The 27,673-nt window shown below is 52.0% G+C and overlaps 2 protein-coding genes across 3 annotated transcripts in view; one reads left to right on the top strand and one right to left on the bottom strand.

The window, feature by feature from the left end:
• The window catches only part of Timp3 (TIMP metallopeptidase inhibitor 3), a 50,140-nt gene extending 40,714 nt beyond the window's left edge, over positions 1-9,426 (bottom strand). Inside the window, exon 1 of the mRNA XM_076855082.2 lies at positions 9,025-9,426. Within this exon, the coding sequence (XP_076711197.1) occupies positions 9,025-9,145 (121 nt within the window). The 5' untranslated portion in view covers positions 9,146-9,426. The remainder of the gene's footprint in view (positions 1-9,024) is intronic.
• Syn3 (synapsin III) overlaps positions 1-27,673 on the top strand; it is a 374,313-nt gene that overhangs the window by 156,834 nt on the left and 189,806 nt on the right. The window lies entirely within an intron of this gene.

Genomic DNA, 27,673 nt, shown 5'->3' with positions numbered 1-27,673 from the left:
ACGTGCGGCAGCAGTCTACAGAGAGAGGGGCAGCACCGGGCCCTTGAAGAGTGTTGAACTTGGCCTCCCGAGACACGGGTTCCAATCCCAATTCCATGCATCAGCTCTGTGGCTTAGCTACCATACCACACCGCTTCTCAGAGCGGACTACCTTTAAATGGGACCAGGGACCCCCTCCCCACCATCCTGCTTTGCTCACTGGGATGTTGTGACCATTGAATGAGATCCAGAGGACTGGAGGCTCAGATGTGGAGAGTTCCTTGTCTCTCTGTCCTGTAGGGGGCAGGTTACAAAGCAGAATACATTGGATTGGGGTTGGGTGCGGGGGCATAAAACAACCATGGTTTGGAAACTCAGCTCTCTAAATGTGACCCTGGAAAACATCCATCAGCCCTCAGAATCCCATTTTCCTCAGTGGGGAGAAAAAATGAGACACAGCTGTGACATACAGCAAAACAACACTTCCAGGATCTAATGCTCGCCGCGCCTTTACCTCAGGGCAGGGTCTGTGCTAAACGCTTTGTGTGAATTTTTTCACATAATCACCAACCCAGCGTGGCACGTACCACCAATGAATGCTCCCTCTTACCGACGAGCAACCAAAGGCCAAAGATCTTGCTGGAGCGGAGGTCACAAGAGCTGGTGTGTTTCCAGATCTAGAAGGCTGTGTGTCTACTCGTGAGGATAGATTCCGGGTCAAAAGGGAGCCCTTCCTGACAGATGAACCAGCACTTTAGCCAGACACCTCAAGTCCTGCAGCTACGTCTTCATGAAGTCTGATCCCAGCTGGCTGAGAGGCCTGCCTCCCCCTCCCCAACGGGGACCTCAGGGGCCCTGAGACTGCAGAATGAAACCGCCCTTCCATGCAGGCTGCTGGGCTGTCCGGGGCCAGGGTGGGAGCCGTGGACAACTGTCCTGCAGTATTAAGTCTCTGGTTCCAACGGCTCGCTCTCCCCACCCCTCACCCCGGCACCCACTCCCGAGACTGTTTTTCCAGCTGGCTGAACTTTACCTTGGCCTCTCTCCCTTCCCTTGTCCCCCTCCACAGAAAGTCAAATGGCACAGGCCTGGGAGCACGGGGAGTCTCTGGTCCCTGAGCCGTGAGTGCCACTGGCCACCCTGAAGGTGGATGAGACCTGGGGCTGGGCAGCACCGGGCAGCACAACTGTCGCCATTCTGGACCCACAGATGGCTTCGAAAGGGACCAGGAAAGGTTCTCCCAGCCTCCTCGGTATCTCCGACACATCTTCACTTTAGCAATTGAGCAAAATGGCCTCTTAGTCCCCACTGCAGCCGGGGGACACCTGTGGCCTCCTGTCAAATGCTGTTTAGTGAGCCCCTCCCGCTGGAGTCCATGCTTCTTCTGACAGAGATGAACAGGAAAGAGGCACCTGAACTCAAGACACTTCCTCTGGGAGGGCCTCCTCACCCGCCAGGACACCGCCACCTGCTTCCTCGGCCAGGCAGGAGAGCAGCAGGGTGACGGGCAGAGGCAGCGAGGGCGGTAATGCATGGCACCTACCCACAGGACGACAGTAAACTGTCGTGAAAGTAAACAGTCATCCTGGAGAAGGACAGGGGACAGTGGTCGTCCAACCCAAATTATAATCCAGCCACCGGCAACCCATGAGAAAACTTCCCGGCCTCCGGAGGACAGCAGGCTGCTTTGCTCTGGGCTGTGATTGACGACTACGTTAACAGGTGATGCCTGAAAGGTGGCTTGTCCAGCATCAGCCGTTTTCCACCTTAACTTGGTTTTTAATGGAAACAAATAATCAATGCCCCAGGCACGAAGCTGTGATGGACAATTCTTCCAAACATGGAATCCACTGGAGGGAAAGCTAATTTTAGAAAATGCTCTTTGGGGTGGAGAAGACTGGGAACCACTGTCGCCGAGTGAGGGCGCGAGGCCTGGTTTTCTAAAGATCCCAGAACTGACGATATGTCGGTAGAAGTGGGGACAGCAGGGGAGGGGACATGAAGAAGCTGGCGAGGGGATACGCTCACAGATAAGCAGTGGGGAGTCAAAGACCCAGCAGGGAGACCACCCAAAGAGCAGGACCTTCCCAAGTCTATGGGGGTCTAGCCCTTGGTCCACAGGAGGGACTGGATGAGAATATGGCCATTAGGGTCTAGACAAGAGGGTGTCCCCAACAGACACTCCAGGATGTTCAGAAGTGAAATCAGATAGTACAGGCTTTAACCTAGTACGTGGATTAATTCACTGATGCGGATAAACTCTGGGGTAACTGGAGGCTGGTGGGGTGTGGCTGGAAGAAGCAGGTCCCTGGGGACATGCCTCTGGGGGTTCTGTTCTGTCCCTGGTGAGCGGAGCTCTCTCTGCTCCCTGGCTGACATGTCTGAGCTGCCTCCCTCGGCCACACCCTTCCACCAAGATGCTCTTCCTCACCTCAGGCCCAGAGCTGTGCAGCTGGCCCACCATGGACTGAACCTCCGAAAGCATGACCCCAAATAACCTTTGACTCCTTTGAGTTGTTAATGTCAGGTCTCTTGGTCACAGCAAGGAAAGAGTGACTAAAACCCAGGCTGTGGAGATAGACTACCTTTGGATAGAGACTGACTGTAGGTTCTGGCTTGACTGTTTCTTAGTGGTGAGATCTGGGGCAAGCGATGTCACCTCTCTAGCTCCAGAGGGATCCTCAGGTGGCTGGGCCAGCCCCTCCCCATGGGATGGCGGACAGGGAAGTACAGAGCTCATCGGTGCAGTGCCTACAGCGTACGAGGTGAGCCTCAGTGAAAAGCAATGAGCGCACTGGGTGTTTGCTGCGGGGGTGGCATTCAGAAACCGTCTCTCTTTTCTCTGGGAGGCTGCTGAATCGTTTGGTCCAGCATGGGGTGGGAATGGACTCATCCAGTGTCACCTCTCAGGGGAGCCAGATGTGTCCCTCTGCAGGGTACCCAGCCCAGCCATGCTCCTGGCCTAGGAATGATGCCCTTGAGAATTTCCAATGCTGCCTGCCTCCGAGAACTGGGATTCCACTAGAGCCAGAGGGGCAGCATGAACCGCTGGAGCCGGAGGGGCCCCCGATGAGGCAATGAAGATAGAGGTGGGGTCCACACTGGCCCCTGTCAAAGCCACCTTCTGACACTCATCCCAAGAGTCCGTGGAAGAGCCTGAATCAGGAGTGCTCTGTCAGACCAGCTCCTCCTGCTCCCACAGTCTTTCCTGACTGGGACCCATCCTGCCTTGGTCTCAGCACCATCTCAGCTGTCCACGCACCACATGAAGAGGGGCAGGGGGACAGAGGGATGCGTCCTCTTGCTGCCACCACCAGCCCGATCCAGGGGCATCTTCGAGTCAGAAAGCAAAGCCCTGTGCTTGTGTGTTCCCCCACATGCTCCTGAAGAACCCCAAGGTCAGGCGACTTCGTGAAATAAAAGGCCACTGCTTATTATGAAACCCAAAGCTAAAACCATCTCCGGAGGAACCGCTCCAAGACAGCAAGCAGTCAAGGGCAGGGCTTTCCTGGCACTGAAGCTCCTCTCTCTCCTTAAAAACGGTCCCATGAACTTGATCTAAGTGGCCCTGATTCTGGTCCCTTTCAAGGAGACAAAGGGGTGAGGCAAAAAGAGACAAAACCTCAGAAAGTCAATAAAAATTCTAATTTTTTTTCCCGTTTGAGAGGACACTGGAAGTCTCTCAGGCACAGGGATCGTCCCTCCATCCCTTGGTGTCGTACATCAGAAAAGAACTGAGTCACTCTGGAGGGCAGACCAGCAGGCACCACCAACGTGGGAGATGCACCTGTCTTGGGTCCAAAAGCTCCGACTGCATATTTTCCATAGAGAAGTGTCTGTACAGATGAGCAGGAGGGCTGTACCTCGACCAGCAGGTCCAGTGCCCTTATAAAGATGGAAACTTGCTGGAAACTTTGATATCCACCAATAAATTAAGATATACCTATAGGGATGTTGCCTTATTCTAATGACACAGTATGTACAATGTGACACACGGTACAGTGTAATACAACATGACCTAATACAGCAGTTAGAGACACCCTCAAGCCAGGCCACACGGGTTTAAACGCTGGCTCTGTTACTGCACAGCTGTATGACCTTGAACAAGTCACCACATTTTTCTAAGCCGCAGTATCTTCAACCACAAAGTAGAAATGACAACAGCACACCTGCCTCACAGGACTGTTGGGAGAATTCAATGAATTGATGCATATTAATTAATTACTTAGAATGGTGCCTGGCTCTTATGCCCAGGAGTTGTTTTTTGTTTTTGTTTTTTTTTATATAAACTTATGGCATACTGCACATAAAAAGAATAAAATAAACCTGCACATATATTAATTGAGACAGAGATCGGATACACATTGTTGAGTGAAAATAAACAGAATACTCTATGTGGCTTTCCACATATACAGGGTTCTAACTATTTGTGTTTCTAAGGCAAATAAACTATCGATTTTTTGATGGACATACATGGACACAGACATATGGAGGAAAAGATTTGGAAAAGAGACTAGAATTAGAAGCAGAGATCCACAGGACTTTACCTTTCTCTGACTGTAGGCAGGCAGCCAGGCAGGTGCATACAGGAGGGTGGATGGATACATACACACCTGGACGTATTCAGGTAATACTTGAAACTTTAAAAGTGTAGATTAAAAAAAAAAAATGTCTGAGGCAGTACAAAGCACGAGCGGCCTTTTATCAATGAGGAGCTTAAAGGTGTCCAACATGCCTGATCACACATAGCCAACCGGCCCGGAGGCAGGACCTGAGCCGAGCTCTGCCCTCCCCGTGGCCCTTCCACCACCCCACACCGCCTCCCAAGGCCACCCAGGAGTTGACTATGACAAAGAAGAAGGGGCCTCCTTGTCCACACTGGCTGCAGTGGTAAAAGCCAAACGCAATGGAGAATTGTGTTGTTGTTTTTGTTTTTAATTAATGAACCTGTTGGAATGTGCCATTCAGCAGTGGAGCTGAATGGTTCCTGCTGTTCTGCAAATCAAACACAACTCTTTCCCCCAAGCCACTTCTGTGGCCACTCTCTAGCCTTATCTATCCAGGGAGTGGGAAAGGGACACAGAACAGTCAGAGAGGCACCTTCACCAGCCGGACTGGGTCTCCCGACCTCTCACTGGCTTTGCCGCCCCATCCCGTGGACCGGGCAGTGGAGCCCCTGGCCGGACCTGCCGGGGGAAACGTCTCTGAAGGCCCGGATGTGCTGTCTCTGCTAGCCTTACCCCCCCAGATCTCAGAAACCACGCAAGTCTCTTTGACTTTGGCTTGAGAGATTTAAGGGTCTTTTCCAGTTAGTTCCAACAGCCACAGAACATTACAAATTTCCCTGTTGATTTTCTATTATAAAATTATAAGTTTTCCTTTCCTAAATGATGTTTAATTAAAACCTGTGGCCTTTGGGGTTGCCTTCAAATTTTCTTTTAGGAAAACTCCCCAAATCCAGAATCCTTGCCGGAAGAGCAGGGCTTGTGCTTCTGAAGCGAATTCTCTTTCTACTGCCCCCCCCCAACCTCTGTCCATTACATCTCCATCCTCGGGGCCATCGCCTGCCTTATAGTACCAAGGGTCAAGGAAGGGCGAAGTCTTTGAAGATGGGCCTACTAAGAATGAACTTCAGCCTTCCGATTTAATAGCTGGGTGGTTCCGGACAAGCACAACCCCTCTTAGCCTCAGTATTTTCCATCTGAAAAATGGGCACATTCTGTATTCTTAAGATCGTTGGGTGGATGGATGAGAGCGTCTGCAGGGGTCCTTCCTTTCTCCAGACCAATAGCAGCCCTGTTCCCACGATTCCCAAGATGTTGTCAGTCTGGGCTGCCCCACTCCCACCAAGTGCCTGGCTCCTCTCCAAAGTCCGATCCTTCCGTCACAAAGCCCAGCACGAAGGCAGAATCGCGAATCAGAGGGAGAGGCCAGGGACCTGGTTCCTTTAACACGGCTTCTCGGCTAAAACCACACCTCAGATCTGATACTGAAGGAATCCGCTGGCAACGCCCCTGTCAAAACAGTTCATAGACATCTAGGGGCCACCCTCCAGAACTGGCAGCCGACCCCAAGCCGAGCCCCACTCTCGATTTCCCACGAACTCAGAGGCAGGCCCCGACGTCCACCTCACAGCACGGCCGCTCCTTGCAAAGGGGGCGGAGAGCACGGCTTGTGCTTCTGAAGCAAATTCTCTTTCTACTGCCCCCCCAACCTCTGCAGAAAACACACACGCGCGCTCGCGCACACACACACACACACACACACACTCTCTCTCTCTCTCTCTCTCTCCGACTTTCAGAAAGCTCTTGGCACTGCCCACCCTTCCTGAGCTGGACGGCGCTGCCAGAGCAGGATCTGCCCAGCCAAGGCTGCCGCCTCCATTCCCAGCCCCCTCCCAGCCCCTTGAGAGTCAAGGTTTTGTCAAGAGTTTCAGGGGCAGGGCCTGGTGGGGAGGGGGCCGCAGACATCCTGGCTGGTGCCAAGTCCTTTCTTCGCCCCGCAGTGTGTTTTATAAGCCAGCATGTAGTTTATTCTTCTCCTAAACACTTCGATGGGGTACAGGGCCCGGAGTTGCCATAGAAACACCTTTTAACTCCTGCTCCCCCAGAAGGCTGCGGCCGTCTCCTGGGCTTCGGCAGAAGAAAGGAAAAAAGAGAGACACCTGTGGTTGCGGAGACAGGGAAGGCCGTGAGGGTGCGGGCAGTAGAGAGGGCCAAGCCTCGGTGCCCTTCCCTGGCAACGTGGCATCCAGCCAGGAGCAGAAAACAACCGAGAAGGTTCTGGAAGAGGACGGTGGAAGGTGGACCTGATGGCCTTGGTGGGCTAGGGCATCCATTAGTGGGCTGCAGGGGTCAAGGCAATGGCCAGATCCCTCCTGCTTCCCTTCAGGGAGAGAACCCAGAACTTCCACCCAGAACAGCAGTGAGCAGGGCAGTTGGGAGCCACCTACTGGACAGTGGAGGGGCAGGGTGCGCTGGGAGGCGGCAGGAGGTCAACAAGCAAGCAGCCCACACCCACACCTCCCATTTTTAAAAGCATTATCTCATCGCTCCTCCAGTGCAGTGCGCCAAACCCAGGCAGCGCGAGTTTGGATCGGCGCCAGAGCATCGAAGATTTTTTCATTTCTTTTCTTATTTCTGCTACTTCAATGTTCTGGTTCGAGGGCACCTTCTTGGTAACTCGGCTTTTCTCTGGGAAGTTTAATAAAGGAGGAGGAAGAAGCTATTTCTTGAGTAAATCCAGAGAAATGACAAGAAACACTGTCAGCATCGGCCCAGACCTCCAGCAGGAGCCCCGAGTGGAAAATGAAGCCGTCAACGAGGTCCAGGGGGGTCCCCCCTGGAAGCAGGATCTGCTGGCTCCTGTTCCCACTTCTCCCTGGTCAACTTCCAGGGCAGAAACCTCAAAGCAAAGGGCAAGTGGAAGAGACAAAGTCCCCGCCTCCCCACACACACCAAAACAACCCTGCTGAGCACACTCCACCAGTCCTGAAGCAGAAAGGGACTTCGCCCAATGTCTGCACACCCCATCCCACCTGCCGGACTCCTGGCCCCACTGTGCTCCCTACTGAGCAAACCCAGGACTGAGCAGCAGCTCAGGCGGAATGTCACCAGGCCAAGTAGGATTTGGGTCGGGGCACCCAGGGAGCAGGGAGAAAACCTTCCCAGGCCTCAGGCAGCCCAAAGAATCTTTCCAAGCAATTCGCAAAGACAGGGGCCAGCCAGGGTCCCCCAGGGAGAGGACCTGCCTGCCTGTGGGTCCCGGGAAACTTCTACACCCTCAGCTGCCAACTGGTCCAACTTTCTGGTCACCATAGCCACCCCTGCCTTCTCCTAGACCGGGCCTGGCCCACCAAGCAGCGCCCCTCCCAGCCTCAGCTGGTTCTCCTGCCAGGCTCCTGCCTCCTCCCCGCCCCACGGCGACACACTTGTGGAGTCCCTCACCCAAGACCCAGTGGAAAATTTCCTTCCCCTTTATGACTGTACTTAAAACACACACACTCCATTCTTCACCTCTGAATCGACACAAGCAGAGAGCGGCTAGACCATGTCCCACCCACCGTCCCGGCGTGTACACACACACACACACACACACACACACACACACATGCACGCTCAGAGCCGAACGCTGGCCCGCATGCTTTATGAGCTGGAGGGTGGACGGAAGGGATGTTTTCCAGCTGCCACTCCACCTCTGGCCCTCCAAACCAGTGTGACCAACAGCCCCAAACAAGTTCTCCCAGGACTCTGGAGGCCTTCCATAAACACTGGTTCTGCTTCTGACCCAGTCTCTGTCTCTCTCATGAAGACACAAAGTCCAGTTTAGAACTGTCACAACTACAATGGGACCTTTGGCATTTTGTTCTTTGGGTGACAAATTTATTTTCCACTGGTCCTCATAGCCCTCCCCACAGCATTGGGGGGGGGGGAGCTTCCTGTGAATTTTCACAGTTATGTGATAAGTGATCCCTTGCACACCATCTCCTGCTTGCTATCAGTACTCCACAAATACAGTGCAGGGGGAGGGTCAATCCCACAGCTTTCTCCTCATTTTTCTCCTTAAATCCACCCAAACTTGGCAGTGCAGAAAGGCTCCCTTAGCACTTGCTTGGAAAGCCTTAGTCTGGGTTGGGTCTCAGGGAAAAGAATGAACTTCAAGGGTGCAGATGATGCAAACTCTGAAAACTCCCAAGTTTCTCCTGCAACTCTCCATGCACATGGCTAGCAACTTCTTTTAAAAACTACTCAACATCACATCGCAGCGCTTCACTCAGCATTCCAAGTTTCAGGAACCCTCTCCCACCCTCCGCCCCCAGCTCTTCCTCCTCCAGGGGTGAGTGGGGAAATTTTCCAGGTGTCAAAAAGAGCCAGCAGAGAATCTCTGGCCCTAGACGAGCGAAAGGCTGCTAAGGGGACGCCCGGCCTCGGGGAGCTTCCTCTGCTGGGCATCTCCCCCTTGTGCGGCGCCAGCGAGCCCCCCGCCCCAAGAAACCGGATCTCTGGCTGCAGCGTGGGGATCGTGTGGAACCCCCCGAGCTCTTACCGATGTCGGAGTTGCAGAAGGCGTCCTGGGGGTGGCTGGGCGAGCATGTGCACGCCTCGGCACCCCACTCCCCCAGGCTCCAGCTGCCCAGGAGCACCACGAGCCCAAGCCAGGGAGTCATCTCCGCTGCTGCCGTCCGCTGCGGGGACTGCTGCGCGCCTCTCCAAAGTTGCCGTGCGCGCCGCCGGCGGGGCTGCTGCGGCCCGAGCTCGCCCGACCGGCCGTGCGGGGCAACTTTGCGCTGCCCTTGGAGTGCCCAGCGGGACAGGCTGGGGTGTGGCGAGGCGCGGGACTCTGCTGGCCGGCGGGAGGTCTGGGGCGAAGGAGCGGGAGCCGGAGCCGGAGCCGGAGGAGGACCTTGCACACCCGCTGTTGGCCCGCTGCTCGCGCCGCTGCGGCCGGGGCTGCCGAGGGATATAGCGCGGCCGCCGGGACCCCCCCTCGCCGCGGGCGCTCGGGCCCGCCCCCTCCGACCAATGGCAGCGCCGCATTACCTCATCGGCCCTAAAAAGGGGGCGGGGCCGGGGGCGCGGGGCGGCGGGGCGGGGCCGCCCCGGACCGTTCAGATCCTTATAGGGAATAATGCGGCCCTGGGCACGCGAGTGGGTGGGCTGGGGCGCGCCCGGGACCGCGCTGGCTGCCTGGCCCCCGAACGGCGCCCCCGTGTCCCCAGTAACCTACACCCTCTTGCCACGCCCACTCCTCCCTCTGAGCGCCTCACACCCAAACTAGAGCCAACTACCACCCACCCACCCCAGTACAACCCCTTCCGAGAAGCAGAGGTGGCCCCCCGCCCTGGAGACCTTGACCGGACCTGGTGGAAAGTCTAGGGGGAAATGCTACCCCTCCACTTGCTCTGGAAAGAGCAGGGAGAGAGGAGACGGGCCCAGACAGAGGACATCTTTTCTCTATGTGTATCTGTCTTTCTCTCTCTCTCTGTTCCTTTCCCCCAAACCCTTTTCCCACCCTCTCTTTTACTTTCCTGGATATGGGGAAGTCCTCTGCCTTTGGGAAGCTAGCTATGAAAGATGGTTGCTTATCTGAGCTCCCTCCCAGCAAATGGAGTAGTGAATTCATTCAACAAACTCTGTTCTGGATGCTGGTGTAAGAAAGGCAGGAGCCCCGGCAGCCGTGGAGATCTAGGAGTGCACATAGGGTCGTTTTCTATGGCTCTAGTGCTATGAAGAAACCACAGCAGTGCCGTGGGTTAGAATGACCGGAAAGGTGCTGCATTCCATGGGAGAGGGAGAGAAGGACTCTGAGAAGTGAGCAAGAAGCATCAGTCCTGTGGCAGCTAGCAGGAGAGGGCGCCAGGCAGGGAGAGCAGGTGCAAAAGCCCTGAGCTGCTCAAGAGCAGAAAGGAGAAAGGGCCTGAGGAATTCGTAGCTCCATGCATGGCAGACTGATCTCCATCTTTCAGCAAGGAATTTTGAAGTGAAACTGATCCAAAACTGGAGTGAAACCAGATCCTGGAGAATTATCCAGGATTTCAGATGACTGACTGTACTGGATAATTGGAAATAACAAATATAATTACAGTCCTACCGTTAACTAACTTCTTGACTCTGCTATGTATTTTTAAAAGTGGGGTTCCATAGTCACCCTGGTATACCTCACAATAATCCTTGCACACAGGAAAATAAGCACAAGCATCATTTCTGCTTTCTGGATACAGACAGGAGCCCAGAAAGGTGGGATGACTTGGCAACCAGCCAGGAGCTAAGCTCCCCCCGTTTTTGCTCACTATTCCTAAGACGTTTATGCCCTCCACTTGGGCGGAAGTTAGATCCAGCTGTCCAAATGCCCTTTTGCAGCTGGGCCTTCCATCTTCCTATACTTTCGTCACTCTCCCTCTTCTTCTTGTTTAGAATGAAACTCGTCCATTGGGGCCCTAGAAATGCTGAATGTTTAAAGGATTGGGAGACTTGCAAGTTACTCTTTATGAGAACGGCCATGGTTTTCCCCTCAAAGAAGGGATATAGGATGTCAGCAGAGGAAAGTGTTGTGGGAGATGGTATTTCCAAGAATATTTTAAAACTCTTTTTTTTTCTACCCTTAAACATTTTGGCATAGGGCAGGGAAAAGAGTTTCCACACCTTTCTGTCTTGTTCCCCACCCAGCTCTTAGGACCTTCTCACGGGACACTGTTGAATTATTTCCCCCTCCACCCTAGAAATACTTGGAGGACAGGGGTGTTTCCCCCACACTACTTTTTAGCCCTCTGAGAACAAAATAAGGTCTCAGGAGACTTGCGTATGTGACCAGCAGCCCTCTGAGTCCTGAGCAATGGGCACCCTGGGGCCACTCGGAGGAACCAGGTTGAACGAGGACATAGTTAGGGGGATTTAAGAGATTCACTTAAACTCTCATGGTGCCAGTCATGTGGAAGGTTTTAGAAGACTTTCCGGACCAAATCCACTTTGGATAAGCATCTTACGTGAGAGAGGCCCTCTCTTCTCTTTCTTTTCACATTCAGTTATGTTCAAAGTGCCAATATTTTCTCCAAGGGAATGCCTTGCGCGGAACACAAGTATCAGGGAGATAACTTCTGCTGAACACCATGAGATAGACTCCTCACAGAAACCATCCAAAACGTTGGATTCCAGCAGCTACATAATTATGAAAGTGCAAACAGGATCTGATTATTTCTGTAGCTGAAAGGTAATGAGATTGCCTTTGGGGGTTTTACCTGTCACTCTCGTTCCTAATCTAATCCAAATGGCTTTTTTTTTTTTTTTTTTTTTTTGAGTTCAGAGACTGTAAGGACTTTTCAGGTGGGAAACTCTGCCATATACCCAAGCTGAGGTGGTTCCTTTCTTCCCACCCCTGGGAAGCCAGCTGGGTGCTCACCCTGAGAAAGAGCAAACTCTATGGATCCTGGTAGGTCCCTCCATCGGGCAGGCGTCACAGCCATCAAGCAGGATGTCATGGTGTCCCTGGGTCTAATAATACGTAAGAATTGCTTTTTCAGGTTCACTGCATAACCTAGATACAGCGAACCCGGAGCTAATGGTAGAAATGGAGACACCAGGTCTCCTGCTTTCTTTTGACAGCGAAGAACAATGACAGATTTATAAATCTGGAATGAAATGAAGAAGTTTTAATATCCATCTGGCCTGTCCTCAAATTTCTGAGGCTGAACACCCCTTATGTATCAAATTACAGGATATTGGAGTCTATAGGAAGTGTTTTCTTGGACATGGAAAGGTCATGAAAAGAACCGCAGAGACTGCCCATCCTCACTTTATAGGTAAGAAAAGAAAGGTTCCGACAGGTGAAGAACCTTGCCCAGAGACTCACAGTCAGCTGTCAGCACAGCCAAGACTGTATTGCAGCCACCACCGATTCCTTATCTGGCTCGCTCCGTCACATTCATGGGACTCAGCCCTCCTACCTAGAGCACGTGACCTAATGCTTGCACTCTGACCTGGAAAACTCCAGCCATTCGCAGATCCTGGATTTGCGTTTCTGACCCATAGGCAAATCTGTTTCAGAGTCTCTTCAAAGAGTGCCCAGTTCCTGGAGAACTTCTACCCACGCTTACTAAACAGTCCTCTGTTATGATAATAGATTCTCCTTTTGAGAACCCTCGGAGCCAATCATTACAAGAAGAGTGCTTCATTATTATTATTAAGAGGTTTATCTCTGGGGCCTTCGCCTTTTCCCTTTCTCAATTACTATCAGACGCCTTATGAAAACATTCTGAATATACCTTTGAGAAGAGATGCATGAGCACTTTTCTGGGGGATTAAAGGAGACCAGGGTAGAAAAGAAATCCAGATCTGAAATCTGTTGTGAACACAGCCATGGAACAACCAGGCACCTGCCCCTTGGATAAGGCACCATACCTGTCCCGTCCTCAACTTCCAGGTTTATCTGGCAAAAGATGTAAGTGAATGGTCTCCAAGGTGGTGCTTGGCTCAGAAAGGCTGCAACCCCATGGGGAATTCTCAGGGACACAGGAAGGTTTCTGAAGGAAAGACAGATCTCGCATTTAAGCAAGTTGGACACAAAGCAAATGTACCCGAGACTGAAGGACATCCATCCGTCTCACAGTCGCCACTGTTGAGTTCCCATCTCGCTCTCTCCTAGATAGAAAAGCCCATCTCTCCGCCTCTTGGACTCCGAGCATTAAAATGTCAGGAAACAAGTCCTGCTGACTCCAGAGTTCATGGGACTCTTGCACATCCTTCGTAGCTTAGATGTCACCTTCTCCAGAAGCCCCATTTGACTCCCTTCCCATGTATCCCCATAGTAGCCTTTGTTTCCTTCTTTTACAGCATTTAGCTGCCTGTAATATGTTTGCTCCCCTGTTTCCCTTCCTGGACTGGAAGCCCCTTGAGGACAGGGATCAGTGTTTGTAACACAGAGTTCATGTAAGTATGGGTGGAATAGATCCAGTACTGCCGCCGGTCCCTAGGCAGGTGGGGAGTCCTTGGAGGCTCCCTGAGCCTTATCCCTCTGGCCAGTGCTAGGGGGCGCTGTAAGCCAGAGAACACCCCGTGGCTGCCTGCAGTCTCCCCGGGAAGACAGGCACCGTTCCACGTGGTGTGTGGGTGCGGGTGCCTCTGAGTGGGCGAAGCTGACCCCTCCCGTCTGCAGTGGTCACAGAGCGCTCGGTCAACATCCCGTCAGGGTCTGCAGCTGCCCGAGCTCCTCCACCCCTGTGCCGGCCACATGTCCACCCAAGGGCTGGAAGCTTTCTCGGCAAGCGACACACTTGTGAATCACTGGTTTGGGGCCCCGTGGGGGTGGTCTGGGAACACCGAAGAGGATGCCACAGTCCCACTCTTCCAGAACAGAGCTGGGTTCTGGAAATGCGACCCGGGGAAGGTGCTGACAGGACGTGGTCCATTTCTGGTGCCTCCCAGGGAAGCACCCCCGGGCTCCCTCCCTCTCCCCCTCAGACCCCAGCCGCAGTGCCTTCCCCCACCCCACAGCCCATGTGAAAATCATTATATTCAAAATAGCCTTTTCCAAGCAACAGACAGCCTGGTCCACCCATCCCCATGAGCCCTGGCCAGACCCTCAGCAGGGCTGCTGCCCAGCTCTGGGCAATCGTGAACCTGGGATGGCAGGTTCCCCCGTGTCGGGCACCAGCAGGGGTAAACACCTTTCCTTGCTTCTGTGTGGTGCCAATTTCGTGGCAGTCAATTGCAGGGTGCCTCTCGCCCCAGCTCTCCCTCAGCTCTGCCAGGGGAGCAAAGACCCCTCTGCAAGAGTCTCTGGCTGCCTTCACGTGGATCTGGGGTTTTCATGTTTCTTTCCACAGGGAGCTACTCCCAGGAATTTTAAGCCAGAAAACACATGTGTGCAATAGAGACATTCTGTGTCTCATGTTGTCTGGGACGGTGGGAGATGGGAAGCGGGGTTAAATATTGCAGCTCTTCCTTTTTTGTTGTTTTTCTTTTCTTTTAAATGACCATGGGCTCAGGCAGTGGACAGTTTCTGTGAAGGATAATATGAAGTGGAAGAAAAAAAATAATTAAAAAAAAATATGAAGTGGAAGGACGAAGGCTTCTCCAGCTCAGGCCCTGTTTAATGCGTTCCGTATGCCTGTGGAGGGCATGTGTTTTTCCTTTAAAAATGAGTAGCTCCTCTGTGGTTCCTTTGAAGGTTGCACGCTCAGCCTCATGCAGAGGCGCGCGATGGTCTCCGTCTCCGCAGGTCCCGGGACTTGGGTCGGACCACGACAGGAATGAGTCGGCTCCTGTCGGATGGGGTAGAGATCTCATTTCTGCAGAGGCACCTGACCTGTTTTCAGCAGAACCTGCTGGAACTGAAACCGCCTTGTTCAGTGCTGTGGGGATGTCTGCAGAGCACTTGATAGCTTTGATCCCATCCTTAAACTTGGTGGCTGACACGCCTTTCTCTCTCTGGGTTTTGGCTTTGACCTCTCTAACTGTACCTTCTCAATCTTGGCAGGTTCTCTAGGCCATTCCTGACATCAAATGTTGGGGATCCTCTGTCCCCGACTTACTTTCCCTTTCTGTTAGCCTCCATACTCGCCCCAACCAACCTCACCTGCCTTCCAGGTCTCTGCTCCACCTATGCCGTGTGCACAGGAAGAGGCCTGCAAACAGCAGGATCCCTGCTCTCCTGTCCCCTCCATGAGTCCCCTCCTGGACCATCTCACCTGCAGGTCCCAGGGCTTCCCCAGACTCCAGGTGTCCACAGCTCCCTGTCCTCTGCCCTCTCTCCCTCCTACGACACCACCGTTCACCAAGTCCTCTAGATTCTCCACACAGGTCTCTTCTAACCATCCCTCTCTCTCTCTCTCTGTTTTTACTGATTCTTCTTTGATCCGGGCCCCCACAGATTCCCGACAGTGTCAACGGTCACATGGTTGGTCATCCTGCCTGCAGTCTTTATCAAGTTCAGCTTTCGCACTGTGGCTCCCGTACAGCTTTTCAAATGTAATTCTGAAATCATGTCTTCCTTGGCTTAAAATGATTCACACGTTCTCCGGGGCCTTCCGAACAAAGTCCTAACACTCCAAAGACGTGCAAGGTCCTCTGGGATATGGCTCCTCACAGTGGCGTCCCAGACTGCAACTAGAGGCGGCCCTGTTCGTGCATAATATGATGTGGCCACTGCCCCTGCAGATACCCCACAGCAGGCCCTGTCCTTCCTGATCTGTCCAAATGAACGCTGTCCTCGCTCCCATCTCACATTTTCATATGCCCCAACCTGCACCCCTCCCTCCAGGAATCACATACTCATCCGTCAGGATTCGGCTGGAGTCACCAGCTCATGCATGTTTTCCTGGCCTTCTTCCTGCCCCAGCAGAACTGAACCACCCCCCCACACCGCCCCCCCCCCCCCGCCATGCCTCTGCTCCCACCCACCGTGGATTCCCCAGACTTCCTTTGGGGCATCTCCCACACCCTTCTCGTCCATGGTCTGATTCTCCTCTAGTCAGCCTGCAAACCTGGGTGCTTCTCGGATGCCTTACCCAGAACCTGCACATAGTAGGTGCTCACCAAATATCAAAAGAATAAAGTAATCAACAAATGGCAGGAAAAGGAGCGAAGCCGGTGATCACCTTGGAGATTCACCGGAACAGAGGTGCTGGAATCCAGTTATTTGAGCAGTCTCAGGGACACAAATGATTCAGAAGAGACCAGCAAACTGACCACAAGCCCCTTGTCCTTGTTTCCCGTGAGGTGGTCTCACAGGACCAAGAACTCATGTCACTGGGACCCGTATTGTTCCCCGATGGTCACGGAGGTGCGTGGGAAGCTAGGTTCTCGCCTGAAGACTGCTGCGGTGGGTGGCAGACCCAAGGATTGAGGTCATCGTAAGAAAGGGCTTAGGCTGAGAGTCTTTGGAATTTTCCTTTTGATGGAAGCAAAGTCTGTGCCAAGGGAACGACCGCGCCCCCTGGCCAAAGCCCCTCTCCCTGGGCAGGGAGATGCCCGACACATGATGCCCGCTCTGAGCTCCTTGGTCTTCTCAGTCCTCGGCTCCAGACCGACCACTGCCTCCCTCGCCTCCCTCCCAGAGTGTTCTGCACTGGGAATATTGCAATTCCTTGGTTTCTCTATTTTTTTCAAGGATTTTTGATGGAAACAAAGAACATCTAAAGCTGAAGCTTCTGGAAGAACTGCTTGTTCTTGCCCATTTTGGAGCTTAATTCAGACTTGACCTTGGCCCCCTGTTGGGCCTTACATCTGAAGACATCCTTTTTTTAAAAAAATTATTTATCTGTTCTAACTAGTTATGCACGACAGCAGAATGCATTTTGATTCATAGTACACAAATGGAGCACGATTTTTCATGTCTCTGGTTGTACACAAAGTATATTCACACCATTCACGTCTTCATACATGGAACTAGGGTAATGATGTCCACCTTATTCCAACACCTTTCCTACCCCTGTGCCCCCTCCCTTCCCCTCCCTCCTCTTGGTCACATTCAAAGTTCCTCCATTCTTCCCACCCCACCCCCCAATTATGGATCAGCATCCACTTGTCAGAGAAAACATTAGGCCTTTGGTTTTTGGGGATTGGCTTACTTAGCTTAGCATGATAGTCTCCAGTTCCATCCATTTACCTGCAAATGCCATGATTTTATTCTTTTTTTAATGCTTAGTAATATTCCATTGTGTATATATACCACAGTTTCTTTCTCCATTCATCTATTGAAGGGCATCAAGAATCCACCTAACAAAAGAGGTGAAAGACCTCTGCAATGATAACTAAAGGACACTACAGAAAGAAATTAAAGAAGACCTTAAAAGATGGAAAGACTGCCCTTGTTTTTGGATAGGCAGAATAAGTACTATTAAACTGACCATACTACCAAAAGCATTATACAGATTTAATGCAATTCCAATCAAAATCCTAATGACATTCCTCATAGAAATAGAAAAAGCAATTATGAAATTCATCTGGAAAAATAAGAGACACAGAATAGCCAAAGCAATCCTCAGCAAGAAGAGTGAAGTAGGTGGCATCACTCTACCAGACCTTAAACTGTACTACGGAGTAACAGTAACAAAAACGGCATGGTATTGGCACCTAAATAGACTGGTAGACAAATGGTACAGAATAGAGGACACAGAGACTAACCTGCATAAATACAATTATCTGACACTAGACAAAGGTGCCAAAAACATACATTGGGAGAAAAGATAACCTCTTCAACAAATGGTGCTGGGAAAACTGGAAATCCATATGCAGCAAAATGAAATTAAGCCCCTGTCTCTCACCATGCACAAAACTCAACTCAAAGTGGATCAAGGACCCAGGAATTAGACCAGAGACCCCTTGCCTAATAGAAGAAAAAGTAAGCCCAAGTCTTCATGGTGTCAAATTAGGCCCCGACTTCCCTAATAGACTCCTAAAACACGAGAAATAAAATCAAGAATCAATAGTGAGATGGATTCAAACTAAAAAGCTTTTCCTCAGCAAAAGAAATAATCAGTGAGGTGAATAGAGAGCCCACAGAATGGGAGCAAAATTTTTACCACACTCACATCAGATAGAGCATTAATCTCTAGGATATGTAAGAACTCAAAAAACTTAACACCAAATAAACAATAAATGGGCTAAGAAACTGAACAGATACTTCTCAGAAGAAGATATACAATCGATCAACAATTATATGAAAAGGGGCTGAACATCTCTAGCAGTTAGAGAAATGCAAATCAAAGCTACTCTAAGATGTGATCTCACTCCAGTCAGAGTGGCAATCATCAAGAATACAGGCAGCAGTGAGTGTTGGCGAGGATGTGGGGGGAAAGGCACCCTCAAACACGGCTGGTGGGACTGCAGTGCAGCCACTCTGGAAAGCAGTATGGAGACTCCTCGGGAAACCTGGGATAGAACCTCCATTTGACCCAGCTATCCCAGTCCTTGGTTTATACCTAAAGGACTTAAAACAGCTTACTGCAGGGACACAGCCACATCAGTGTTGACAGCAGCACAATTCACAACAGCTAAACTGTGGAACCAGTGTTGGTGACCTCCTTGACGGCAACGATTTTGTCCCAGGGGCTATGCACAGAGCACACCATGTGGCCACGAGGTGACAGTAGCTAGAAATTGTCACCAAAGACCTCATCTTTCCCCTCTGGCTGATTTTCTTCTTCCCCGGGGCAGATGTCAATTACAGGGACAGTGGTCAATGGCAGCCGGCGAGTGTGGCCACGGGGTGGTCTGAGATTCCTGTCATCCGTGTACATCTCGATTTGAGATTCTGGAGTAGATCCAGCCAGGACCAGAACCACTTCCCCTGGGGCCTTGGACTTGCCCGTTTGGAAGCGGCCGCCGCAGCCTACAGGAGAAAGGACAGAAGGGCCCCTCCACTCTGCGCTGCTTGTTAGATTTCCGTCACCAGCCCCCGATCATCCCTAGGGCAGCTACTTTGGCCCCCCAGGTTTTCAAGTCTTCCTTTAGAGTGTCCCACTTACCACGGTGTCCGAGACCCAGCCTGGCCAGTGACTGCAGGCCGCCCTTCGTGATGAAAGCTTCACGGACAGACTCCCCGGGCTCCCGGCTGGAGTGTCCTGGTGGGTTATCAGCTCTTTGGAGGGGCGAGGGACTCGGTTCCCATCCTCCTCCTCTCCTGTGGGGTGTCCCCTGCCACACGCCAGGCCCTGGGCTTGGAGCTGGGAAGGAAGCTGTCCCCAGGAGGTAAAAACCTAAGGGAACAACTCCTGGGGACAGAACCACAGAGGGACCCTGCGTTGGTTCCACGAGATCCTAGAGCTGGGCCACCAACTGCGGATCAGGGAGGCGTTTGGAATCCCGTATCCTGGATGCACAGAGGGTCACAGCTAGGAGAAGCTCTAAAGCCCCGAGTTCAACCTCCTCGTTTTACAGACACAGAACTGGGCCCAGAGAGGTGGACATTTCTCTGGTCGCACAGGATTATTGACAGAAGCAAAACAAAGACCCAGGCCCTGAGGCCCTTCTCGTCGCCCCTCACCCCAGGCTTTTCTGATTCAGCGCGGCACCAGGGAGAAATAGTCGCAAATAGTCATTTTCCCCGCCCTATAACTTTCATCAAGAGGGTAAAGCTGACAAAGGGCGAAAGCTGGAAGAGACTTATAAAACAAGGAAAAGAGGACTCACGACCGTCCAACATCCGCTGTGGACAAGGCACTTTGGAGGCAGTATTTTCTCTAAACCTTATGTAACCCTACATAATAGAGGTCATCGCTTGCCCATTTTGCAGACAAGAAAACTGAGGCTCAGAGACCTGCAGCTATTGGGCCCAGTGTCTTCCAAGCCAGGAAGGGGCAGAGCTGCGATTTAGACCCAAAGGTCTCTTTCCGTGGTCACTGCGCCCACAGGTCCGCTGGTCATTGGAGCTGGCGCTCTCTTCTTTCCCTCATTCAGCGCTCAGAGCTCTGGATCATTCTGGGATGTAACAAGCAGACAGAGGCATGGCACCTGCCCACCCCACCCCCCAGGGCTGGGGAAGGGGTGGGGGGCAGCAGGAAGAGGGACCCAGCGCCAGTTCTGTCTGGTCTGCCGGCAAGAGAAGGAACTTGGCAGGCGGCGACCTCGGGCGGTGGGTGTGCCCTGCTTGACTCAGAATCTGGAGGGTTGCCACAGGAAAACTACATTTGTATTACAAAGAACGGGCCGAACCCAGAGGGGAGCTGATGGCCCAGGGAGCAGGACATTTTTTAGCAGCGATTGGATATGACACCATTTCCTCCTCGAATTTCAAACACGAGATTGAGGCAGTACTCCAGGTGTTTGTCCCAGTTCTGCCACCCACCAAAGCCCTGTGACCTTGACTGTGTCCCTGGATCCCTTTCCTTCACGTGTAAAACCAGGAGGCTGGGTTTAACTTCCCCGTGGAATCTTCTGGAAGGCAGCCCGACAAGGGGGCCAGGGACAAAGGCCTGTGAAGGGTTTTAATCCGTCTTCACTTTTTCACTGTGGCCTTGAAGGAGCTGTTTCTTCTCTCTTCCTCTTAGATGCCTCAAGGTCAAGTGAAGGAGAGATTCACATCCCACAGGATTTACCTGAGGATCAACTGGGCACGGTGGCATTTGTCCCTGATAACCTGTTGCGGGGTGTGACCCCAGGGGAATCCAGGTGAATGAGACCAGCCCTTGCCTCAAGTAGCCTGCAGTCTGGGTTTCTACTTATAGGAAGTGGCGTATTCCCACTGGGTGCACTAGTACATGCCTATCATCCCCGCAACTCAGGAGGCTGAGGCAGGAGGATCCCCAAGTCAGAGGCCAGCCTCAGCAATTTAGCAAGACCCTAAGACCCTGTCTCAAAATTTAAAAAATTAAAAGGGCTAGAGATGTAGCTCACTGGTTAAGTGCCCTGGGTCCAATCCCCAGTACCAACAAAATAAAAAGAAGTAGCATGTTCTTTGGCCACCCCAGGAAATGCCCAGAGAAGAGAGCAGGGAAGGGGAGGGGCAGGGAAAGTAAAGCCTGGAGAGTGACCGCTAATTCCCGTGGGACGCCTGCCGGATGCCAGGCCCTCTTCAAGGTGGCTTGCACCTTTGTTGCTCTCTACTAACCCTGAGAGCAATGATGACTGCCAGCCCTTTGGGTTCAGACTTGGAAACTAAGGTACAGGTAACTTGCTCAAGGTCACATAGCCAGAGCCACCTGGCCCAGGAGCCCACCTTCCTGACCACTCTGCTGCCCGCCGCCTCTTCCTGGAGAAGGCGAGGTTAGAAAATAAGAGACCAGGGGGCAGATGCCCAGTGTCTGCCATGGATAAGTCTTCCTTCCCCCGACGCCTCCTACCCACCGACCATGGGAGCTGGGTACGGCCCCGTGGGGTTCCGTGTTTGGCAGCAGGTCCTCCTAGGGAACAGTGTTCCTCGGGGTCAGTATGCTTTCCAGCCATCGGGATGGACATAGCAGCCAGAACCCAGATATTTGTTCAAGTCCTGTCTTCCTCCATCTACCAAATCATTCTCTAAGCACACATTTTCTATAAAACAAGGAAGACATGAGGTCCCAGAACTAGTTTCAAAGATCAAATCATAAATGACCAACCTTCTGAGTGAGCATTAGGTACCCAAACCTGTTTTACGTGCTTTGTGGGTGTAGAAGTATTTAATTCTCACCACTCTGTGATGCCGAGGCTGTTACAACGATGCCCATCTTGCAGAAAAGGAAGCTGAGGCACAGAGAGGTTCAGTGACTTGGACAAGGGACACACAGTAAGTGCAGGAACCAGAATCTGAAGTTCACAGTCTAACCCTGGGCCCCTCGCCATCCTTCGGCACCCTGGTGATCCGTTAAAAACATTCCACAAGCACCGACTACTGTTTTTCTTCTCTTCTGTCCATGTCTTAGGTCTCTGCTTCTTCCTTGGCCTTGACGTGTGTCCTCCTTTCACTTGACCATGCTTCTCTACCCGGGCCGAGGAATGCGGTCCAGGCTGAGGAGGGCGAGGGGCGCTGGTGGTATACCTGGCGCCAACACACTTAGGCTTGGGAGACCCAGTGGTTACTTTTTCCAGAATTCTGTGAGTCAGGTGTTAAATATCGCTGTTATTAAAAATGCAATTATAAAAACTCGCAATTAAATAAAGTCTATTGAAAGTAAGGACAATTAACACTTGAAACTCAGCATTTCCTAACCACAAATGTTCCTGGACTTGAAACCCATTGTAGGTGACAAATGTCATGAATCCAAAATGCCTTTTTGCATACCTGACCTGTCGGGGGTCGCAGAGCTTAGCAGTGCCGTCTACCGTGGGGTGTCAGGTGTCCCCCCGGTGATGGAAGGGCTGATTGGGAGCTGGCAGCCCAAGAGGGGTCCATGCCTGGTATCGTTAGCTCAGAAAAGATCAGAATTCAGAATCTGAAGTGCAGGATGTCATTTCGCTCCATTGCGAAGTTCAGAAACTGCAAAAATCATCAGTGAGAGCATCGGAAGTTAGGGACCCACCGGATTTCACTGTGTTGTCGTCCCCTCTTCCGGTTTTACCCCTCTGTCGCGAGCTGTGTGCGCAAACATTACATAACCCTGGGCTGCCACACCTTCTTCCCAGCTCTGCAATCTGGGGCACCACAGCGGTAACTTGAAATTGGCCATGGAGGGAGTGTTTACACCCCAGCCTTTGGCAGACGCTGCAAATCCGGGCGTTGGCCCTGCAGAGCTGGCTGGTGAGAATTTCTAAGCACACCACGGCCCCGTTGCCGAACCGTATGAACCTGAACAAGAACCTTGACCTCCCTGAGCCTCAGTGTCCTTATGTGCAGCAAAGGGACAGCCTTGGAGCTGATCTCAGACTCCTGATGAATAAATGAGATGGTACCCAGGGGACATTTAGCAGCCTGCAGAGGCCCAGACCAGCATGGTGGATGGCCCCGTCAGTATTGTTATTACTAGGACTCTCATTCTTAGGCCCTGCCTCCTGGGGATAGCCTTCCCTAACCCTAACCCCCCGCCCCCCATCTGACTTTAAATTCATCACACTCTACCAGGATGGTGGGTCTCAGTGTTGTGGTCCATCTTGAGGAAGTGAGCTGACTTAGAGCTGAGTTTTGGCTCCTGAATCCTTAGCCCAGTGCCTGGTCCACAGCAAATCATTAGATTAGATTTAGTTGAGAAAGAGTTCAGAGACTATCAAAAGGTCAGAATCAAGAGGCATGGAGGACTTCTTTTTTTAAGAATTTTTTAATTTATTTTAATCAGTTATACATGACAGTAGAATGCCCTTATATACTTTGATCTATCGTACATAGATGGGATATGATTTCTCATTTTTCTGAGTACACATATTGTAGAATCACATTGGTCACACAGTCACACATGTACATAAAGTAATGATGTCTGCTTCATTCTACTACTTTTCTTATCCCCGCATCCCCTGCCTTCCCCTCCCTTCACTTCCCTCTACCTAATCTAAGGTGACGCTATTCTTTTTTTTTAACATTACAATTCTTATTACACATATATATACCACAACTTTTTTTCTCTCTGTTTGTATATAAAGTATGTTGACACCAATTCATCCATGTTCTTTGGATAATGATGTCCATCACATTCCACCATCTTTGCTAATCCCCTGCCTCCTCCCTCTGCCCTATCTAGAGTTCCTCTATTCCTCCCATGCTCCCCCTCCCTACCCCACTATGAGTCAACCTCCTTATATCAGAGAAAACATTTGGCAATTGCTTTTTGGGGATTGGCTAACTTCATTTAGCATTATCTTCTCCAGTGCCATCCATTTACCTGCAAATGCCATGATTTTGTTCTTTTTTATTGCTGAATAATATTCCATTGTGTATATATGCCACATTTTTTAATCCATTCATCCACTGAAGGGCATCTAGGTTGCTCCACAGTTTAGCTATTGTGAATTGTGCTGCTATAAACATTGATGTGGCCGTGTCCCTGTAGTATGCGGTTTTTCAGTCCTTTGGGTGTAGACCGAGGAGAGGGATAGCTGGGTCGAGTGGTGGTTCTATTCCCAGTTTCCCAAGGAATCATGGAGGACTTCTGAACCACATGAGGAACGATCAGTCATTCTCCCCTCTGAGGTCTTGCTGGGACAGCGTTTGGGGGGTGCACACCTTCTCAGGAGAAGGAAGTCATTTCTGGAATCCAGGAACTAACGGCCCCCTGACTTGGTGCCCAGACAGACCCACCACCCACCGGACTCACTGTGTGCAATGGGGAGCCGGTGACCATGTCAGCCTGCCAGGTAGGAATAAGTCCAGTGACTTTCCCAACTGCTCAGAGGTAGCTGGGACTGCTTCTGCCTCAAGTATGTGGAGAAAAAAGACCTTGAAGGAGAGGGCACATACCTGAGTGTTTGGCGAGGCCTGGGAGCCGTGACTGAAGCCTGGTGGCAGGGGAGGAGGGTGAGGCTGAGACATGCTGAAAAATCTTTTTTTTTTTGTCTTTTGTTCCTTTGTATGAACTGGTGGCTGCTTATGCAACACCCGGTAATTAAAATGGCTGGGATGCTTCACATTTTTACAACGATGTGCCAGCAGCTCAGAGGCTGGATCTGCGGCCAGCTGGAGGGGCCCGGCCAGCCTGCCCTGCTGCCCCTTGGCCTGGCCAGGTGGTGGCCTCTAGCTGGCGGAGGGATCCGGGAGGAAATCGCAGGGATCCAGGCTGGCTCCAGCCTCTCCCTTCTTCCTGGCAGGTGCACCCCGTGTCCCCCAGGCCCCTCCGGAATAAAGGCACACAACCTCTGGGAGGCTAGTGATTCGTGGTGAAGCCGAGGGACCATAAACTATGATAAAGCTCTCCTTTATCAACTACCTACTGTGTGTCAGGCACTAACAACACACGTGTTCTCTCACTTCAAGCAAAACGTTGGTATAGCTCCTGCTCAAAATCCTGCTGGGTCCAAAGTGCACTTCAGTAAATGCGCAGGCCTGGCCCTCCCAGCCCCAGCTCAGGGCTGGGACCTGCTAGGGCTGCCCTCGCCTCCTGCTCCGTCTCTCCCGTCCCCACTGTGAGCTCAGTCCCTGCTCCACGATGGCCCTGGGTCGTCCTCTCTCTGCCTCTCCAATCTGCCATGGCCTTGGGCTCCTTCTCATCCTGAGCTTCCAGCTCAGAGACCCTTCCTAGAAAGGCCTGTCCCAGGGAGGGGACAGCCGCCTCTGGTCGCTGGTGCCTCCCATGGTCCTAATTTTCAGATTAATGCTGGGTCCAGGACTTGCCGCCCTCTGTCTTTGCCCACTGGAATGGGGTGCGGCAGGCAGGGCTCAGCCACGCTCCACCGCTTCCTCCCAGCACCTAGATCGGGGCCCGTGGTCTCGCTAACATCATGACTCCATATCCCAACAAGGCCCTCCGGGTGGCTTCGTGGTTCTCACTTTCCAGTTGAGGACACTGAAGCCGGGGAAGGTTATGTCACTTGCCTAAGGCCATCCCAGTAGAAGTGATGTCACCGAGGTCTGTGGGATCCAAAGTCCCTGTTTTGGGAAGGGCGCACATTGCCTTCCCTCAGGGACAGCTGCCTCGGGGAACGATGGAAAGATGGTATCTGAATTTCAAGAAGCCAGGCCTGGAGACCCACAGGAGCCCTTTTGTAGCAGAGTCTTGGTGGGGAAAGGAACGAAAATGCTCTTGGGAACTTCCAACCCCATGCTCCAGTGCAGTCCAGCCTCCTGTGTGACCTTGGAGGAGTTCATCACCCTCTCTGGGTACCGGTTCAGAGTGTATTTCTCCCACTTCCCCGGAGAGTTATGTTCATGAGGCCCAGCAGCCCAATGCCCCTCTCCTGTCCTGCGTTGGGGAGGGTGGCATGTCACATGGACCTCCATAGTAGAGGCCACTCCGCTGGGGAAGCCACTCTCCCTGACCACGTGGGCGTGCCTGTCTCTGAGTAGCTACAGGGGAGAGCAGGCTGGGTTTGGAAGTTGGTTCTGGAATCCTTCAGGATGCTCACGGAGGGGCGGGGGTCAAGGGTGGGGCCGTGTGGCTGGTCCTCTCCATGTTGCACGTACCCTCCCAACAGCCCGGCCTCCCTGCCCACAGCCTGCCCAGCCTTTCCCGCTGCCCTGTGGTCCAGCATGTGGGCCCGTGCTTTCCTCCTGTGACACGCTTGCGTCTCCTTCTGACCATCTCCTTCCGACCATTCACTTTTTGAAATGTTTTATTTTGATGTAACGTAGACTCAGAGAAAAGTTGCGAGAATAATTCAAAGAATGACCACAGATTTTTCACCCAGATTCCCCAAATGTTAACATAGTACTATGTCCCCATCCCTCCCACCCCCTCCCCCCAACCCACACACACACTTTCCCTCATCTAAGAGTGAGTTGTGGACGTGATCCCCGTGCCCCTAGGTATTTCAATTCATATTTCTTAAAAATAAGGGCACTATCAGCTTCTGCACTGTGGAGCGGCTGAGCCTGGAGCCAGCCAGACATGCATTCCAGACGCTAATTCTGAACCTTCCTGAGCTCTTACGCAAGAGGTCGCATTTTTTCTAGCTGATATTTTTTCAATATCTTCATCTATTTATTGGGGGTACTAAGAGCACCTATTTCCTAAGGCCACATGAGGATTAAATGAGGGACCTCACATTGAAGGCTCAGCACAGTTGGGACCTGGACGGTGCCCAGCGAGTACGTGAGGTTGTGCTTTGCTAGAATGTTGTCTTTGTAACATTTTTCTTTGAAGTGGTGCAAATTCCTTGGATTTCTTCTCCTCCTTTTCCTCCTTGGGTTAAGTCTCATGGGCAAAAGCAAGACACAGTCTGTCATTCACCCCGACTGTATTTACTGAGCACCTACACAGGGTCTGATCCTATTTTTGGAACTGAGATGCAGCCGTAAGAAGAACCCAACAGTCTCTGTGGTGAGATCTTGGAGAGTTGGATTTGTACGGGGGGAGATGAGTGGTACAATTGTCAGTGGATGGATGAACCATTTTTTGGTGTGTCTGAATGCAGCGGAGGCGATAAAGCACAGTGACTTGATGGAGGTGGAACAGGGAGGGGGCTCCTTTAGTAAAGGTCACCAGAGAAGACTTCTTTCTTGCCAGAGGAGAAAGTTCTACTAGGTCATTTTAATCTGGTGGATTATTAGTCAGCTCTCCGATACTGTAACATAATACTTGAGATAATCAACTTACAGGAGGAAAGGTTTATTTGGAATCACAGTTTCAGTCCATGGTCACTGAGCCCTGTTGCTTTGGGGGCTGTGAGAGAGAGGAAGAGCCGGGGGTCCTGATGCCTCTTTAAGGGCCCATCCCCAGTGCCCTAACTTCCTCCTGTATCTCTCAACAGCACACAGGTTAGCAGCTAAACTTGGAGCAGCTGGGCCTGAACCTTGGCATTTGAATACCCACTTGGGAAATGTCAGGAGCACTTTGCCCCAAGTTTTCTCAACCACTGAGGGTGCAGGTGCTCCTAACCCTCGCGCAGGAATATAATTTGGGGAGCCGGCCGAGCTCCCACCCCTTGCTTGGAGCCAGGCACTCGGCGGGTGGTGTCCCCCTCAGCCTCCCAGGGCTCCCTGGAGAAAAGGCACCATGAGCCCATTTTGCAGAAGAGGTGACCGAGGCTCAGAGGAGGACGTCCATTTGCCCAAGAACAAAAAGTAGAGAGGGGCCCTTTGACTCCAAGTGGCCCAAGAGTCCACCAGGAACCACAGTGTCACCTCTCTGTGCTCCCGAGGAGGAGAGCAGCGGGTTTGAACTCGGGGAGGGGCACTGTGCCCACGTCAGAAGACACAATTCTGG

The sequence above is a fragment of the Callospermophilus lateralis genome, chromosome 4 (assembly GCF_048772815.1).
Source record: "Callospermophilus lateralis isolate mCalLat2 chromosome 4, mCalLat2.hap1, whole genome shotgun sequence".
Taxonomy (NCBI): Eukaryota; Metazoa; Chordata; class Mammalia; order Rodentia; family Sciuridae; genus Callospermophilus; species Callospermophilus lateralis.
The sequence above is the reverse complement of the archived record's forward strand: the minus strand, read 5'-3'. Positions and strand labels throughout refer to the sequence as shown.